The 19,710-nt window shown below is 41.0% G+C and overlaps 1 protein-coding gene across 1 annotated transcript in view; it reads right to left on the bottom strand.

Annotated features, from left to right (window-relative positions):
* ulk2 (unc-51 like autophagy activating kinase 2) overlaps nucleotides 1-18,686 on the bottom strand; it is a 39,021-nt gene extending 20,335 nt beyond the window's left edge. Inside the window, exons 1-4 of the mRNA XM_038694231.1 lie at nucleotides 17,508-18,686; nucleotides 12,690-12,782; nucleotides 12,475-12,516; nucleotides 1,635-1,667 (exon numbers count right to left, since the gene is read on the bottom strand). Of these exons, the coding sequence (XP_038550159.1) occupies nucleotides 1,635-1,667; nucleotides 12,475-12,516; nucleotides 12,690-12,782; nucleotides 17,508-17,597 (258 nt within the window). The 5' untranslated portion in view covers nucleotides 17,598-18,686. The remainder of the gene's footprint in view (nucleotides 1-1,634; nucleotides 1,668-12,474; nucleotides 12,517-12,689; nucleotides 12,783-17,507) is intronic.
* Nucleotides 18,687-19,710: the final 1,024 nt, after the last annotated feature.

Raw genomic sequence — 19,710 nt, 5'->3', positions numbered from 1 at the left:
AGTGAGCTTCAGTGCTCCTTGGCATAGATTATCCAATTCTATGGACTCGACTGGAGGTCTTTAAAAAGACATGACGTCATTTGGGGTTTTGAAGATGGCGGTAGAGAGTGTTGTCTTATACACACTCTACAACACTCTGGTGACTGCCACAGCTTCTTTACATCCTTTTCAAAGTCTTCAAACCATCTAATGAACCCTTGATTCCCACAGATTTATTCAGTTTTTTCCCTAAAATGTGCTACCTGCCTGTATATTTGTAACCTTTCTGCTGGTGATGGACACACCTTCAGAAGCTATGAAAGAGCGGCCTGACACAGTGTATAAAGACCTGCTACACACCACCAGATAATTAACATCAAATTATAACATATTTATACACAGCAGGTGGTGTAAAAGCCACAAAACATGACCTTCCTCCCTTTGTCAATCAAACAAGCAAATAAATCCCTGTTACTTAGCGGACTGTAGCCTCTTGTGATCAAGCTGGATTAAATTCTGGCTTTTGCTGATCTCTATCCACATGCTCTGTATTAAGGCACTGGTTGACATCACCTTCATTACAAATAATTCAATTAAGGCTTAGCAAAGCCTCACACTTAAATTGTAACAGAATATAAAGACAAACCACAGAAAGGCATGCCGTTAGCTGTCTATCATGTTGCCATGCTGGCTCGCTTACAGTTTCTAAGCAAGTTAACCATGCCCAATTCAAACTATGTTTGCTGCTGTCTGTTGGCAGAATGCTGCACTAAATGTTCCAAGACAAACATCTTCCTTCCCTCCGAGCACTGCTCAGTCAAACCCATTGTTTTTTTTATTATCCAGACAGTGTTCAAAGGGCACAGTCTCTTTTTCATTTGGATAACACCTGACTCAGTGCACTCATCTCTTTATAACACGGCCATCTGATACTTCCACCAATGTTTGAGTAAGACGAGCTTTTTTTGTGCTTAGCAAAACATGACAAGGCATCACCATTGATTTAGCCAGACAGAGGTTCTAAAAGCGCAGCAAGGGCACAGCCCTTACAATATTCCTGAAATCATTGGATAACTGAAATTTAAAATGCCATTTATCTATGACAACCAACATGATTGGAATCTGGTGTGCTTGGCCATATGAGTAGGTTATATTAATTTGAAGGTATCTCAAGGATTATTAATAGAGTGTACTGTGGAGCTGTCTTAACATAGATCAACATTTTAAGCAAAGGCTTTCGGGGAACATAATTCCTAGAAAACACAGGGGAGTATTTTTAGTGAGTAACTTGAGGTGCAGTGAAAGTCATGGTTTGTTTTCAACCCTGCAGCCAGCTGAGAGGGTTACGACACTTGCACAGAATGTTGGGGAGGATGCCACGAGTGAGGTTGTCAACAAGCTAAGAGAGGAAATCTAGACATAATGTGAAAGAAAACAAGAGAGGGAAAGACAATAGAGAAGATTGATAGGGGGCAACAACAATGCAGCCTGCTAAAAGAAGAACACATTCTTACAGCCAGTGGGGGTAAAACATTACTCTGTGATGAATGCTTAGAATGAGACTAAATAACACGTTACATTGAAAACAAACTTTTGAACCCAACATGAGCGACAACACATGAGAAGAGAATTTTCAGTCACGTTTCTATCCTTACCTCCATGACCAGAAAAACAGAGTTGGGTGTTTCCTGGAAGAGAAGAGACATAGAATCACTTACAGAAGCCATTCATCATGGAGCAGCTGTCAGCTTAACCACACAGCAATAAGAAAACGGCCTCTGGCAAAAATCCAAAGCACATAATGACCATGCTGTCACTAAACATCACATTTTTGTCTCATACAAATGCTACTTGATGTCAAAACTACAGGTAATAATGTGTTGCAGTAAATAAACTCAGGAACATAAAGTACACTTTTCAACCGCATCTGAAGAAGCACAACAATGAGGCAAATTAGACTGAAAAAAGAGACGAGTCAGGAAGTTGAATTATATATAAATTTATTTTTAATATCATTAAACATCACAAGAAACCTTCATCCTTTGTCCTCATGATACTAATAGGTGCCAGTGATATTAAGGTGTACACAAGAAGTAGCAGCTGCAAGGTTTGTGTTTGACTAATCAGAGACATTCAGACGTTAAGTCAGTTAACAGAAAATGGCAACTATTTTGATGAATGCTTTAATCTTTTAGCAATTTTTCAAGCAAAAGCTTGTTAAATAAGAGGATTTGCTGCTTTTAACATACTGTGACAGTAAACTGAATGTGGTTGGGGTTGGGTATTGAGAGCTGGTTCCAATTTGGAACCGTTAACAAATTTCCAAGAACCATGGATTCAATAAGACCCGTGCATTTGGATTCTGCTTATCGGTTCCTAACTTCTTGCATGTTTCTGTGGCGCTCGCGATTGAATTACAAGGAACATTTACAGTCCATAAAAGTGTAACTGATCTGCCATGACCTGCTACGCCGACTTAACTGTGTTCAATGTGTCGCACTCTCTCAGCTAACGCTAACAGTAGCAACGTCTCACGCTCAGGTACAAAGCACAGGTGAGCTGACATTCACCCTTTATACTGAAGGGAAACGAATGATGTCTACAAATGTCCAGTACAGAGACTCCTTTCACTTTAGCCATAAAGGGGGAAGATGACTGAGGAGAAAGTGGATAAAAGATTTGTGGTGGAGGGGTTGGAATCAGAACAGAGATTCAATAAGAATCGGAATCAATAAAAGTGAAGCGATACCCAACCTTAGTTTGGACTGGTGACCGAACAAAACAAAGAATTTGAAGATTCCACCATGGACTTGAATTTTTCAAGTAATCAAGAAAGTAATCAACATATAAATCACTAATGAAAATAATCATTGCTGCCCCAAAGTCCTTGTTTGAACAAAGAAGTTAAGTGACATATGGATTTCTTACAGGAATAAAAAGAAAAAACGTCTTATATATGTATATATAACATCACCATATTGTTGCAGTATTATCAAACTTATTATTGGTATCCATATAAAACATTGTACTTTGTCCATAACAGCTGGGTAATATAGGGTAGTGATTGAATTGCGTTAACATGAACACATTTCTTCAGCCTACTGTATATATGCAGCATGGGAAAAGTACATATTTTGTTTTGCTAAGTAATCATCTTTACCATGGAATGAACTGGCATGAAAGAGAGCTAGATGAGATTAACATCAATTACAGCACCCCTTAGCATTTCTAGCTAGCAGAACACAACATCAAAAACTAATGCAGTATTTTTCACATCCATGTTTTAAATCATTCCCACATATAAACAAATCCTAGGTGACTGGGTCTGACCACTAGCTACAGCATTGTGCCACTATCCAATACAACCGACGTGTGACCCCAGGCTAATGGGCTTGTTTGTTTGGCTGGTAAGTAGCTCAGTCTTTTCCAATCCTACACAGTGTTTTCTCCAACTGGGGCAGGTGGGAGAGGGGGGATGGGCCATCAGTATCAGTTCTGACTGTATGTGTGTGAGATTATGTGAGTGGGGGGGAGGGGGGATCACATAATGAGGATGTATTCTGCAGTGCAATCTGGAGAGGGGGGATGGGGGGGTGAGAGTAAAAGCGTAAAAGCGTCAGGGAGCAGAGTCACCATGGAGTCAGAGGAACGGAGGTAACTGATACGTCACTGTCCCATCACACACATCATTGTCTGTTGTCACAATCTTACACAATCACAAACTCGGGTGTCCACTACCCAACATCAGAGAAAACTCAAGTCAACAAACAGCACAGACTGAGTACACGTAAGAGAAGCGGCTTCCTGGAGAAGATTTATTCAATTCAGTGTGTGTTTTGGCACTTTCACATGTTGTCGTCTCTGCCAGCTGCAGGTGCCTCAGTTTGGTTTGTTGCCTAATTGCAAAGTACTGAGATGAATTTCAAGTGGCAGGTGGTGACAGCAGCACAAAAGACAGCCTTTGTTTGTGAGGGCTTGGAGGAAGTAGCAGCTCACAGTTATGAAAGTGACAACTGCTCCAACTGTATCCATGCACAAATGTTGGCTGTAAGGTACTGTTCACATATATCTCAAATAAAAATCATTGGATTTTGGAAATTGATGGCTAGCTGCCAAATGAGGGCTGGGCTCCAAAACATTCTGTTCCAGCACAAAATATCCCCAAACTGTGATATAAATAGCCCCTCTGTAATCATGTACCTTCAAGTGTCGCGCATGCAACCCAATCTTCAGGCTGCACAGACAAATGAAAGGATCTTATCATCAACAGATATGAATACTGATAAGGCGTACTGGAAACTAGGTGGCACACACACAAACACAAAAATACTTTGGACCGCCAAGAGTCAGTGTGAGCTAAATCAACACTGTGTCAGGTGAGTCGTTCAGTTATTGCATCACACTTCAACTCCAGGGGGCCCTATCTTTCGCCCGGTGGAAAACAGCAATGACTCTTGCGCCCTTGCGGGCCACGTTGTGTTAGTAGCAGATGTACTTGCGCTCATCACTCATACATCAACAAAACACAAGAATCACCTGGAAAGACATATGTGAACTACAACCAGTTCGTCATAGTTTACAGTTTAATAATGCAGCGCAGTGAGGATGTTTCACAGAGGAGATGAGTAACATTAGGCTTCATTACACTGAGTAGTTTAATTCATGTTATGCCAAAATCACACCTATCATTCATTTAGAGACTAAATCCCTTTGCACTTTTTTTTGCCTTACTTTGCGCCCTGATTATGCGCACTAGCAAAAATGCAGTTGGACACGGCTTAAATACAATTGTGCCATGCATTTTAGACCATGCGCTGTAGATCATTTAAACAGGGCCCAAAGAGTGCAAGATTACATAACAACATGGGGGAAGGGATCTTGGACAAATTGGAGAGGATAGAGGTGGGGAGTAGAGTGAGTGAGTGAGTGAGTGAGTGAGTGTGTGTGTGAGTGTGTGTGTGTGTGTGTGTGTGTGTGTGTGTGTACTGGCGGCGGGGGGGGGGGGGGGGGGGGCATTTGTGGAAAGCAGGCATGCTTCTGTCACGCAAGCGACGATCGTAATCCAAGGGACTTCTGATTAAACTGGTGTCATCTGGGAGGAAAGTCTGCGCTTTGACATAACAGCAGCGCACAGTGAAAGGTGACTGTGTCAGTAAGAGAAGCAAGAAAGGTACAGATGGGAAGAGATATTTATTGTTTTGCAGATACACAAAAACACCATAAAAATGCACTTGGCTGCCAAAAGTCAGGCCATGTATTGAGACATAAGAAATTACATGTAATAATTTCATCTGTATTCAAAATAGTCCTGGAGTTGTTGTCAAAAACATATGTTATGCAAGCAAGACATGTGTACTGAAGATCATGTGAGTGTGTTTGATCATGCTTGTGTGTAAACATGTTACACTAAGCACATGTTCCATCCAGATGACTGTGTGTGTGCCAGCACAGTTTTTTCCTCTGAGCTTCTGTCCCAGCCAGTTAAATGTCTGGAAAGCAAAGCGCTGTGAAAGGAATGTGGACGGGGGCCAGGGAGGTTCATACTGCAGGTTTTCTAGGAAAACTCACTTAGCTCCCCTGAAAGTATCCAAGAACATGTACTCTTTTTCTCTTCAGCCCTCTTCAGGTCAGTCCTGCCTCAATACCTTGTGTAATTAGGACACACACATACACCAGGCTAGGACACAATGTTCCTTAGCAGCAACATCAGCTTTTGAAAAGATTGGCTCACAAACCAAAACACTCCTCCTTCCTCTGTTTACCTTTATATCAACTTTTATCTCCAGCAATTTCTTTATTTTTCTGTCAATAACAGAGCAAATAAACAAGGCAGTTTCATTTATAAAGCATGGTTCATACATAGCTAAAATAACACTATAAAGTGGGCATACTCATGGGTACTACATGACCTACAAATAGCCACCTCATTTACTGATTAAATAATAGGTTCATAAGCAAAGGCGTGATAACACAGAAATAGAATTTTGATGCACATTCTTTCTTCATCTAGTAAAAAGTAGTTTGACAAAATAATCCAATCTACTCACCCTAGAAAGCTACTAAGTGGACCTTGTCTTAAATTTTCTTTGTTTACAAAAAAAAATGCAATTTTGGTCTAAAGTAGATACAAAATTACTGAATATATCTACTCATGTAAAGTTACATTACAATCAGCAGGTGTTGTGGGCTGCTCATCAAGATTTTAAGGCACATTTTGTAGCATTTAGCAGTTGTGAGGAATTTCAAATTCCAGCCACTTGAGATGAGATGTGATTTTTTCAATGTAAAATCAAAACTAACACTTCCTGTTATCTCTGTTGCCAGTTCACAAAAGCTCCAAAGAGCGGTACTGTGCAGCATGAGTGAGAGAGAGAGCCATAGAGCCCTGACACAGGTCCAGGACACCTTATAATTAGACATGTCTGCCTCAGACTGCTGCTGCTGCTTGCTTAACATTAACAGCTCCATAAAGGAGGGCGCAGAGCTGCTCAGCTGTGTGCTCAAGACTGTCATTAAAAGCAGCAAACAAGCAGGGCTCCACCAGACTACAGCAGGAATAAGGACCTGCAATCTGTCATGGGTGCGCATACTCCCACATCCGGCCCTGCAGTCAATGCTGAGCTATTCTGAGAGGCAGGCAGGTAGCTGGTACTCTATCCACTGAAGCAGTTGGTGATTCACACACAAGCAGCCTGGGGTTTACTGCATTCACAAAAGCTGGCAGAGGCCCTACATGAAGGATTTATAAAGCAACATTTAACACATTTTAAAACATGTTCAATGCTTTAACCTACTGGTCATATCTTATGACGAAACAACCCATTTATTGCCATTTGCCTAATCAGTCTGCCTTACTTTTATGTCTAACTCAGCTAAATATAACAGATTTTAAATCCCACATACACTGAACATTTGAAGGGCTAAGAATTCCTGAGAAAGAATAGTGATTGTTTTCTTTTGTGCATTCAGCAAAGAACACAAGAAGTGCTGAGGTAGTGCTGTAGGGTGTTAACATACTATGTCACAATGTGATGTTGAGGGAATAAACACCTCCATTGTGAAACTAAATCAAACGCACAAAAGAACACAAGCAGTTCTACTCTGTGTTTATTCAGTGTGCAGGCCAACACAATGCAGTCTAGTCTATATGATGCTGGTATACACAAGTAGCAGCAGCAGTGTGAATAGAAGCATAGTCAGCTGTGGTGTGAGCTTGAGTGAAAGGTTACAATCTAGGATTGTGTTTAAGGTACAGCAATACAATAAACTAGGCCCAAATTTAACTGTTGTCCCCTAAAATAGATGCTACAACAAACACTGAAAAGCATTACAGCAACTAAATCTATCATACCACAGATGTAAAGCTCAGGGGAACCGGGAATGTCTGTACAATGTTTCATGGCAATCCATCCAATAGCTGTGGAGCGAACGATCGACAGACCAACAGATATTGCTACTCTGCTAGTGTGGCTAAAAATCAGTCTGATCCAAGCGGCAGCCTCCGGATCTGAAAAGTGAACCCAAGGCTTAAGTGCCTTAAACCTGCATTCTTTCTAATGGCCAGCAAGGGGCAACTTCACAGGTTGCAATAAGAAGCCAAATTGAATAGAAATCTATGACAAAATGACCCTACTGCTCATTTCATTTATTACCTCAGTAAACACTTTCATAATAAATTTATAGTCTCAATTGCATGCACAGCATGGTGTTCATTTAGTAAATTACGGTCCCATTTAGAGGAAAATAGATAAATAAAGCAGGGTATGATTTAGGTTGTGGTAACCTTGTGATTGAGAAGTCATTACCACAGCAACCTGTCAGGCGTAGCAATGCGTATCCTTCACAGCTCAATGCATATCCTTCCCCACGCTCACAGCTCAGATTTGGTAAGAAGTATGCTGGATAATGATAATTTCACCATAAAGACAAACTGAAATTTGGCCAATTTTCTGAGATGACAAATTGACAAATTGAAGGAAAATCAAGTTTTTGTTGAGACATTGGGTAGACCAAGGAGCCTCAAGAACAGCTTCAAGGCCCAATGGGCCTCATCCATAACATTTTTGTGTCCTTATCCTGAATGTCTTTTGCTTTTTCCTGAGGCTTGCCTACATGCGTGTTCCAAATTGGACATCCCAAACTCTCTTAAAAGGGTACCAATTTAGCATTGTATATCTATGGCAAATGCACCGCGGTTCGTTTTAACCAAACTAAACAAATTAGGCATGAAAGCACCTTTAAAATCATACTCAGCTGCACACAGACTTGAAAACGAAATGTAGTTCAAGTTGTGTGTCAGTACCTGCAGCCCGGAACCACAGTTGAACCACTGAGTTAGCAGCATCATGCTTATCAAAACACTCCCACATCGTCACCCTTTATGAAGCTTCTATTGACCCAGCAGCCATCAACTGTCAGTAGGCCTAACAGTAATCACCCACTGTTTATAAAGCAAACAGGTAACTAAAGGTTTAAATCTGGGTCATTTCAGCAAGTTTGCAGGTGTCAGGTACTCTACTCTCTTAAACGTATACTCTTTCAAAGACATCTTAACTTAAAGTATGTACTGTTTCCTGCCTGTCCAAATGTTAGAAGGCTAGGCCTGACTAGACAGTTTGGATTACATTTCCTGTTCTGTTGGGTAAACCGAGTCAGTTGGTTCCAACAACAAAAACAGCTGATGAGCTGGGAAGAAGCCAACTGGGTATCTAAGAAGAAGTGGTGATGAAACATCAAGTAAGAAGAAAAGAAGAAAAAGTGAGCTAAATATACAAAAACTGAACTAAAACAATGAAAAAGAGGGAAAGAAAAGTGACAGCTGCCATTTAGTCTTGGTTACCAAAACACTGCAACACACCAGAAGCTATTGCTAGTTGCCAAGAGGGGAAACACACAACATTACACTGGCTAACAAAAGATAGACGAATACTGCAGGAGGTGGAGAAAAAGAGACCGTGAGACACTGGGCCTAAAGCTTTGCAAGACCAGCCCAGTCAATGTTACAGGCAGAGGTGACAGAAGCAGACAAACAAAATCAAGCAAGAAAGAGAGGGAGTGCAAGAAGAAACCAACATTAAAACAAACACTGCAGCGGTATCTCTGTCTGGTGCCATGACCACAGTGTTTCTTGGTTTAAGGTTGGGTAACAGGCCACATACAGTACACAATTGATTTCTACATCTTTTGAGAGGTAATTTTTCCCCTGATATAAAGTCCTTTAGATACCACATTAGTCGAAATACAATCCAACCCTGATAAGACTTTTATTTGTCTTATAATCAGCCAATACTGTACTCTTCCGCATAACAGGAATCCTTCAGTATTTACCCTGATTCTCTTCCTTGCAGAGAGTCAGATGAGAAGATCAATATCACTGTCATGAAGCTTCTTCCAGCACCCAGCTAGCTTAGCTTAGCACAAAGACTGGAAACAACAGGAGAGGCCAAGTCTGGTTTTGTCAAAAAAATGTAATGGAACAGTATGGTGGGAGGGGATGTAGCTTTAGTTTGAATGGCGACCTATGAGGAGCGGTACCAATCTTCTCATCTAACTCTGAGCAAGAAATTGAATGTCCTGACACATTCGGCCTATCTGTGCTATGCTCGTTTGGCAGAAAACTGCCATAATGTCAGCCCAATGTGGGCTCTAGGGCAGAAGGAGGACACTCTTGGGTTATTTCTTTGTCATTATTAGAATCTGCTGGTATTGTGCACCTTTCCGTTATTTATTGATTTATTGATCTTTGCTTTGTACACACATCAATAAAAGGTTGTCCTTTCTGCTACCATCTCGAAAAACACATTAAAAATGCTTTCGCTGTCTATTATTTGAGTCACTCTAGCTTTCTTATAAAGCTATGTGCTTGCTAAAGATATCATTTTAAAAAGAGTTGTTCTTTGAGGTTATTTCTTTTTTAAAAATTTTATTTAGGACTCAATAAAAAGGGACACAAAAAGTTGTTTTAGTTAAATATAAAAAATCGAGAACCAGCTTTTAAAATCAGAATTATTTTAATCACTGAACGTATCTTCACTGATGGGAGCCACCTATTCTACTGTATCCTGCCTGGGCTCCTCAGCCATTTGTCTTAGGAAGAGGTTATTACATCAGCAGAACTGATGGAGGGATGAGGAGATGGGTGGAGGAGTGGAAGGGTGGATGGACTGATCAGCTGGGTCCCTGTGGGAGGCTTACGCAAACACAGTAAGTACCGCTACTATGTGGGAAGTGCTCCATCATCACTTCAACTGTTTCTGCTTCACTCCCCATTTCTCCCCTTGTATCTTGTTATTGGAAGTACACTCAAATGTAAGGATGGTTTAATAGCTAATTCTGGACATTATAATAAACACCTCATTTCTACTATTTCTGATCTTTTGAAACAGAAAAAAATAAACAGAACAGCAGTTTGAAGAGGGGAGACATCCAGAATTTTCAGAAGTCTCGAACGAACCACAGCTTTTATTGTGTGTTCATGCAGTGAGAAAGAGTCCATGTAAAACCAATAATTTACTGTTCACTGCAGCTATTCAAAGAGTCCCTGTTCTTTACTAGTAGTACAAACATCTGTTTAAGCTGTGTGGCTGCATACCATAAAGGCAATCAGAACGCCCACCATCTGACTGAAACGAGCAACCCATCTCTGTGTGGGAACAACTCATAACACCACTAATGCACTACAAAAGTATAGAAAGCAGGACCAGCGATAAATGCTAAAGATAGTACAATTTTTTTTCTACCTCTAGCAATGAGTATTTATTTTCAAATCACTTTTTTTTTTTTTATCCACCGGGGTCTGTAAGTGGGTGTGGCAGGAATATGCAATATGGGACTCTGCTAGATGTCAAGCTCCCAGCCAGAGGACAACAGGGATTTGAGCTGTGTTGGTGCTCATTTAATGTGAACATAGGCGCTCAGATGGGCATCAACCAGTGTACTGTATATGTGACAGTGTACTGACAGTTTGGCCTTTCAGACTTCACACAATGCCTTCTTTTCAACTGAGTCACACTTTCCACAGGCTTCATAGTTTGGCCAAAAAGCATTAAAAGTGGTTTGATGTAGTCTTGTAAAATCTATTCTTAGATATGCATGAACTTGCAGTTTCACATCCAGCTTTAGTCTCGGCACTCTAAATGCGCATAAGAACCACGGAAAGGCAGTTTTGATAGGTGCCTGTTATAAGAAGCCATGCCCCAAGAAGATGGACACATTGAACAATTATTGCAAAGCAATATGGGTCATGAGTCACAGGAGCACTGCGTTATGTACTGTACAGTACTACTAAAGATTCTAAAAGATTCTAGCCTCAATACCAAAGCGCTTGGCTTATGAAAGACTGTATAAATCGGATGACCTTTTCTCAGAAATGAAAGCCTGTTTATCAACGGTAAATGATCCGCTTCAGATAACACGCTGTTCTGTAGATGACTGCAGATGGATAAAATACAGATACTTAGCTAGTCATGTCCATAGTTGTGCATTTCAATCTCATTGCAGCAAATCTGTTTGATCCAGCAGGGATGTGCCAATGACAAATATCAGTCTCTGTATTCTCTGTAGTCTCTGTATTTTGCTTGAAATCCACTTCAAATAATTCATCTGTATCTAGAAAACCAGCTACTGTAGCTCACATTTAATGATTATCCCATTACTGTGAGACTGAAAATGACTTTATCATTGTCATAATCATCACATTTGGGGGAGGAATTCGCTTGAACGCTACAGAGTAATCAACTTATGGTCATAATGAAACTGCCAGTAAGTTCTCTCATGTGAACAAGTAAAGCAGAGGATATCAGAAATGGATCCTGTTGACAGTTCTCAGACTTCCCTTTGCTGGGATAAGATTATGTTATCTAATGTTATAATTTTACAGACTAAGAGGACAGCTGCTGCTCGGCCCTGAAATGTCCAGAGCTCCTGAATAAAGTCATTAAGTTGGCTGTTTCACAACAGCATACCATTGCAGTGTTTTTAATGTCAACTCATTTTTAAAATATCAAAACAGCATTCAGTGGTCTTTTGCTACGCGTACAGCCACCGGTTCTAACGTCACATTTACCAGACTGTACAGAGACAGACTTTGTAGAGGCTATACAGCTTAACCACTACCACTGGACTGATGGGATTGAACCACTGCAATAGGATGACCCTGAACCAGCCAGAGAGAGACTTGTGTAGACAGCTGTGAATAGGAGGATTTACAGCTAGCCTATACGATAGCATCGCTGATCCTCTTTACATCCTCAAGAGATTTGTCGATGTGGATTCATTTGACTAGATTCGAGTTTTTCTAACACTTGCTCCATAGACACTGAAACAGACAGGTTTAGACATACCTGCCTGACTGCCACCAAAATAACCACAGCGCAAACAACCCTCAATGGAGGTACATTAAAATACTATTGAATACTAAAGTCACAGTTTTCCTTAAGGCTAATATCAATTTCATACAGAAAAATGAAAAAAATAAAATAAAAAAAACACACGTACCTGGACATCGTAAAGTGCCACAATGTTTTCATGCTGCAGCTCCTGAGTAAAAACAGAACAGAGTCAGATGATTTGGGCAAACGGCAGCCGATGGAATCACTTTCACAGAGCTCTGTCTTTTCTGTCAAAGGTGCAGACTCACACAAGGTGAATGTCAGATCACTCTTTAAGTACACTGAGGAGATAGGTGAGATGCAAGAAAGTGTGGTGCTTACCTTCAGGATTTTGATTTCCTTGCCAAGAAGGATCTGTGACTTGGACAGGTTCTTCTTTTTAATGCTCTTGATGGCCACCTCCCAATCAGTCTTCTGCGGAACAAAGAGAACAGGATGGAGGGGGGAAAAAAGAAAACAATTTAAACAACAACCTGATCCCAATGTTGCTGTTCCATTTAATTTACTGGTATGAAATATAAGCCTGTGCCATCATTTGATGATGTAACACATATTCACTCTGTGCATATATTCTTCCTGAACCATTCTTTTCAACAGATTCAGTTTGGCATGCGACATGTTTATGAACCAAATCATTACAGTATTATTACTCTAATACAGTCTTTGGTACAGCCACCCATCTATGTCGTCTTATGCTGGCAGCTTGTGATCAATGTGCTTAAGAGACAGTCCAATAGCTACACGCATTAAATAGATGGCATCTGGTGTGTCAACTTGCACTTGGGCTCCTTTTCCCATAAGTTTAATGTTTAATTTAATGAAAATGCAATATGGCAAAAAAAAGACATCAGGGAGGAGATGGTAGATGCTGGAGGCTACGTGGGACAGATGACACCACCACTTTTTCATAACCTTATTAATAATATATCTGGAATCAACACTCCTTTTAGATTTGACACTATATACTTGGGTGATATTTCATTTGATGGGTGGGATGTCAATGATAAAAAATAAAATACTTTTGGCAGCAAGCAAAAAGGCAGTCAAAAGGAAGTGACTAAAAACCAGAACCACCCACCACTGATGAAAGGATAGAAATAATTACATGAATGTCATGGAAAGACTGGCCTTTTCCCTCAAACTTCAAAGAAATTTTTTTCCTGAATTTGGACCAAGTGGAGAGAGTATGGTAAAACTCTAAGGTCAGACGTTCGCTGAATTGATAGAGAGGAGGGAGGGGGGAAGAAATGTGTGAGACGATAACATGTCTCGTATTGCTTATTGCACCTGACAACTCACTTCTTGCTCATTTTTCTTTCATTTTCATCTCTCCTCCTCCTGCAACCCCTTGTCGTATCCAAAGTTAAAGCTTCCCAAGTTCAACTGTGAATAATAGCTTTTGCACTGAATGTGCACAATGCTATGTAAAAATACCTACACACTGAAAATATATAAAAAAATGAATGAGACATTTATATATTTTTTTACAATGATAGCAGAGGTGGTCTTTGTTTCAGTCAAAGCGGCCCCCCTGCACTGTCCAACACTGTTGGAAAAGGGGCTGCAACTAATGATTATTTTCATTTTCAATTAATGTGATTATTTTCTTGATGAAATAAATACAATCATCTTTACTTTTCTCGAATAAGTGAAAACTGCTCATCACAATTTCCCAGAGCCCAAGGTGACATGTCTACATTGTTTGTTTTGTCCGAAGGTTTTGTTTTGTTGCTGTGTTTAGCTGTAATGTTTTTCCTACATGTGATTTTGCATACATTTGCCTGCCAAAAAATACACTCATTAATACCATGTTATTGGATTTTAACCATATTACCCAGCCCTACTGCAGTGGTACATTTTAGATACTATGTGACATTTAAACAAAATATATGAGTGTACATGCGTACACTCGTATACTCACATGAGTGTGTGTTTGAGTGTGTAAAAGCCAAGCACGCTGGCCTAAATTACACTGTCAGCATTACTGTCTGAGAGTTGCCAGAAAGACGGAGGAAATTTCAGCCGACCCAATAAGACCAGTCACTCGGGTTTCTGACAGCTAGGACAGCCTATTGCGCTGAATGACATGCTGAATGACGAGGCACTCGGATGACAGCTAGAACGGAAGCCTACTTACACTAAAAGCAAAGTGAGAGGATGGGGATCTTTTTTCCCCCTGGGCTGAGATAATGTTTCCAGAGGAGGTCCTGGAGCGGGTAGAAAAAGACTTTTGGAGATCACATGAGCTCACAGGCTTACAGGACATGTGCTGCACACGGAAACACCCAACTGAGGACACAGAAATAAACCCAGGAGAGGCCGTTTCTACGCCCTTGAGAAAAACACACAGATAGTATGGACAAACAGGAAGCGAAGGAAGGAATTCTATGAATAAAGAGGCAAGCGTTCCAAATAAATCTAGGTTAAAAGGAGATGTTCTTGTTCTGTGGGCGCACTCTGCCTAGAGCCTGGCACAAAATCCAGCACGCGAGTGAGACTGCATGCGAGTGACATGAGTCTGTGTGTGCGTAATACACTGCCAACTGAACTGCATCCATCCCCAGCTCACTGACAGCCTGCTCAGCCAAGGGTGACTGAGCTGCCGACACTACACTCAAAAAAAGAATAGAAAATGTGACCCCATTGGCCCATCATGCAGGAGGGTGAGGAGGAGAAGGGATGAGGGAGAGACGTTCTATCAAACTAAACTAACGGCTCTGGTAGTACACCACGTAATGGAGATTTAAGAAGAGCAGAGTAAGCAGTTATCCTCCACTCAGAGTCATGCTGCAAAGACAGAAGCACGCTGTCATCTTCCAGAATAATGCATGATCTTGTTTATGAATCACAGCTGATTATAGAGGTGTGAGCATTAGCGTCAGCAACACTTCAACCAGTACGTTGGCTAAAGGTGTTGTGGTAGACAGTGCAAGAGTGAGACTGACAGCAAAGGTCTATGACACCAGAGGGCCATCAACACACTTTCCATCCTATTTGGGCAATGAAAGAAATTGAGATTTTTAGCCTATCGGATCAATGTTATTAAAATATGCTTGTTCAGAAAGTAGTTAAGAGCAGAGTGCATATGAAAGGGTGGCTTTAGCTGACTGACATTCATCATACAGAGATGACACATCTTATAAAATGCCTAACTAGTTTAACTTGTGATGTAAAACTCTGTGTGGCATTAATGAAGTTATGAATGTATCCCAAGCTATTCTTTCATACATCCATATATTTACATGTAATTTGGCTTCATTATAGCCTGTGAGGAGGGCAGGTTGAAATTTGGATTGAAGGCATTGAGCTTATACCCAATAGAACACACACACACACCCCCACCATATTCATTCACACATTCAACAAACTTGATCAGCATTTAGAAAGAGACTTTTTTGACATAAGACAATTTAATCTGTTTCAACAGAAACTCAGTTTTTTAAAAAAACATTTCATTCTCAGACTCTGGAGTGCCGAAAGTGAATCTCAGGGTTAAAAAATAAAATAAAAATCAGATATGCTAGGACAGAGAAAGTTTAAGAGTTTAAAGTTTGTTACCATTCCCTCTCTTATGTGGACAGAAACCATCCTCTGTCTTAACAACCTCGCCATCCTCATCCATTCAGGCTACTTTAGTTCTTCATATTTAGTGGGTGGCACTCAACGTGGTTGGAGGGGATATCCAATATCCACATGCTTCACAATCATAACTTTTCGGAACTGTTGGTCAGACTTTGAAGAATTTGTCATCTCGGGCACTCAGAAATTGTGATGAGCATTTTGTCACTATTTGTCGCTGTTTTACAGACTGAATCATGAATCAATTTATCAACAATATAATTAACTACTGTAAATTATACGATACAATATATAATATAAAATTATACTGAACACATTTCATGTACACTTAGGAAAATGAGACAGTGGCTGTTGTAGAGCTGTTTTAGATGAGCTGCAGTGGGTCTATTTTAGGCATTTCTTGTTAAATAGGTGTACTTGGAAATGATTAACAAAGTCAAAAACACTCCTGCTAATGCACTTCCATATCTCTGATGAGCCTTTGCATACTTTCTTGACATTACAGTGTAACAGGAGCCCATATGTAACATCCAACACTGCTTAGGCAATGGAGCAATCCATCATGTCTGTTACATGCAAGAGGCTCTAACCTTCCTGTTCCTCTGAAGTGGAAATAATCCTATAAATAGACTAAATGGCATGCAGATGATAGGACTTAAACAGTAAATACACTGATCACATGCCAGGGTTGTTTTAGCACCACAGGGAGGCATGTGAGCAGCGGATGGATGTGCTCACTCACGCACAGATTCCAATGGTGACCAGGTGATCGTTTGCAGGGCCACATTCAGGTCAGGTTCTGGGCTGTGAGCTAGTTATCGATTGAAATTAAGAGGTAGAAGCTGCTCTGCCCAGGCTACAGCAGGGAGAGTGGGGACATGCAATGTCCCACAATGCCACAATGTGGCTTCCATTGAGGACTTCAGGACCATCTGTTTCACACCAGTGGCAATGGGGGCAACATGATGTCATCTCTTGCATCTCTATCACACACACAAACAAACCCACCATCCCCGCATCCTTCTGTGATAGAAAACCACACCCCACACAAATTTAATGAGTTCACTAAAAGTCTGAGCATTACTTTAATAATCCAAGCTTTCAGTGCTTCGGTATGAATGAACGAAAGGCAGCTCTTACATAAGGGAGACTTGTATCCTGAAAAAAAGCAAAGGAAAAACACTGCACGCCATTCTCCCTCCTACCTCAGTACGTCAGCAAGTCATTCACTGCTGCCTGACTCATCCGTTTCATGAATGGACCAAATAGCATAAATATAATTATCCATCTAACATCAGGCTGAAATCACTGAAAGCCCCGGTCACAGCATGACTGTACAGTTCATCAGACTGGATCTAGATGTTAAAGTCACAAAAGCGATGCAATATTACCACCCCCCACCACCAAAAAAAAGAGGTGACAGCCCACAAATCCTGCTGCAGAACTGCATTCTGCAAGGCCACTGACTGACCCAGATTTTCAAATAAAGCTGCCTACTTGCCCTCTTTTTTCCTGCAGGAGAAGAGGGAAAGAAAACACTGCAGCTAGCTATTTATTTACCTTCCTGTGCCTTCCTTTGAACACCACAGCAAAGGCTCCATGTCCAACCAGGTCTTTTCTGCTGTACTCAAAATCTCCCACAGTCTCCATTGTGATGGGCTGATGGTCCAGCTGATGCTGGGCACAGGAGCCTTGAATGTTGCTCTCCTCTCCAGAAAAGAATCCTGGAGCAAATGATCCCCTCAGTCCTGGCGGTGCTGCTTGTTGCACTGCGGATTTATTTCATGACAAGTCTCTGCTCTGATGTGCCTTATTGCATAAATAAGTGATGCAGTCAGGACATGATGCATTTACATGCTCTCTACGTAGGTTGGGATGTTTGTAATATCACACAGAACAGACGGCTTTGAGCATGGTTAGCAACAATCCTGAGCTAAACCGTATCAGTGCCAGCTGTCAGTCTTTGACCCAGTTGGATAGTGGCAATCCAGCTTTGCATTACTCTCCAAGGAGGCTCACTGTGTGTCCCAGTCACCTAACCTGTTCTGAGGGACAGACTACATGATGCCAACCCTGCTGGACATGACCACGCAAAGATTGGAAGCAGCTGCAGACAGCAAGCTATCTGTTAGCCTGACAATGACATAACCCTGTGGCTACACCTAGCGTCATAGCTGCTGCCCATAGAAGGGCTCTGCAAATATGCTAACAATAACATGTAAATAACGTTACCCTTTTGTAACGTGTCTTTTGTATACTGAATAATTTAACCTGCTTCTATGATACACAAGTGGTAACGTTAGCAACATATAAAGCTAGCCAACATCAGCGATCTAACGTTAAGTTAATCCACAGTCAATGTTAGCATGAAGGATGCAGCACAAATGTCAACACAGAACTGTTGTTAATGTGCAGGCGTTAGTCCTTATTATCTGTCTTCCTCGACCAGACGTCCGAATCCACAATACACATTTCTGTCCTCATGAGAAACACTGACGTTTCCCGAGTGAGCACTCATTTCATCCGTGTGACATAAAAGAACACTTCGTTGTCTCGTTCGTCGCCAAGTCAGAAGGACAGCTAACGTTAGCACTGGGAGAAGCTGTCGTTGTTCAGTTACATTTACTTCCAAGTTACGCTACTGTGTTTCCCTGCTAATGCAAACGGCACCGTTGTAATCGCTGTCCAGCTGTCACGTCTCGACAGACCGCAGGTGCCCTCTCACTGCCGTTCACTTAAACAAAACTGGAAGCCAGTGCCGTGTAGCTGCTTTATACACTATCCCTCCGCGGAAGCCAGCTTGAACGTTCCCTTCCGCTGTGTAGGTTAGTCCGTCTACAGAAGCCCCGAGGACGCCTCAGGAAAAAAAATAGTCTTTTGCTTTAATGAACTAACCTGATTATTTATAGCCCATTAAGAACATAATTTTCCTGTTTATATATTTTTGGACGGGCACAGTTATTTGATCCCCAGGAGTCGATGAGAGGTGCAGGGTTATATGGTTCGGATCATTAGACTTTATTCAAATTATTTTGGAGTGATTTTGGTCACATCTTATATGAAATCACCTGAGAGCATGATTAAGTGATTATTATGGGAAACGCAGGGACTGATCTAAAAATAACCTGACATTCATTTACACCCTCAGGCTGTGGCTCAGTGACAACATAGCATATTTTGTCAACCAGGGTAAATTCACTTGGCTTGACAAAAGAGAACATATAGCCTATCATAAAAAGGATGTGGGCTATGAAAATATGTTGTGTAGGGGAAACAGGGAAGCTTTGAACAAGTCTATTGCTTTCTGTAGCCTACAGTGTACAGCCTTAGATTGGACACCCTCTGGTGGCTGAAACTTGACTTTTGTCTTTTTGGACTAAATTAACAAATAGGCCTTTAGACTGAGGAGGTCATGTCCCCAGTATTTCTGTCTTTGACTTATATTTAGAAACCACTGAGAGTTAAATACTTCAATTAAAAAATATGGTGGGTATTTTAGAGGCAGACTCCAATATGATCATATATTTATTTGATTGCTTTTAAGCCCCCCCCCCCCCCCCCCCCCCCCCACGAGGGCTTGGGCTTATTTATTCATCAGGATATATCTGATCAAATAATTAGTAAACACAATCTGAGCACTCAAGCACTCAATAGCAACTTCTGATACTCTGAGCAGCATTAGGTTGATAGTCAGACTGCAGTGAGGTTTGACACCCAATCATTTAAAGGACTAAGTATGTCTCTAGCAGAAATTTCCTTCTGT

This window comes from Micropterus salmoides, unplaced genomic scaffold, assembly GCF_014851395.1.
Source record: "Micropterus salmoides isolate LMB-PRFRI ecotype aquatic unplaced genomic scaffold, ASM1485139v1 Ms_hic_scaffold_3, whole genome shotgun sequence".
Classification (NCBI taxonomy): Eukaryota; Metazoa; Chordata; class Actinopteri; order Centrarchiformes; family Centrarchidae; genus Micropterus; species Micropterus salmoides.
The sequence above is the reverse complement of the archived record's forward strand: the minus strand, read 5'-3'. Positions and strand labels throughout refer to the sequence as shown.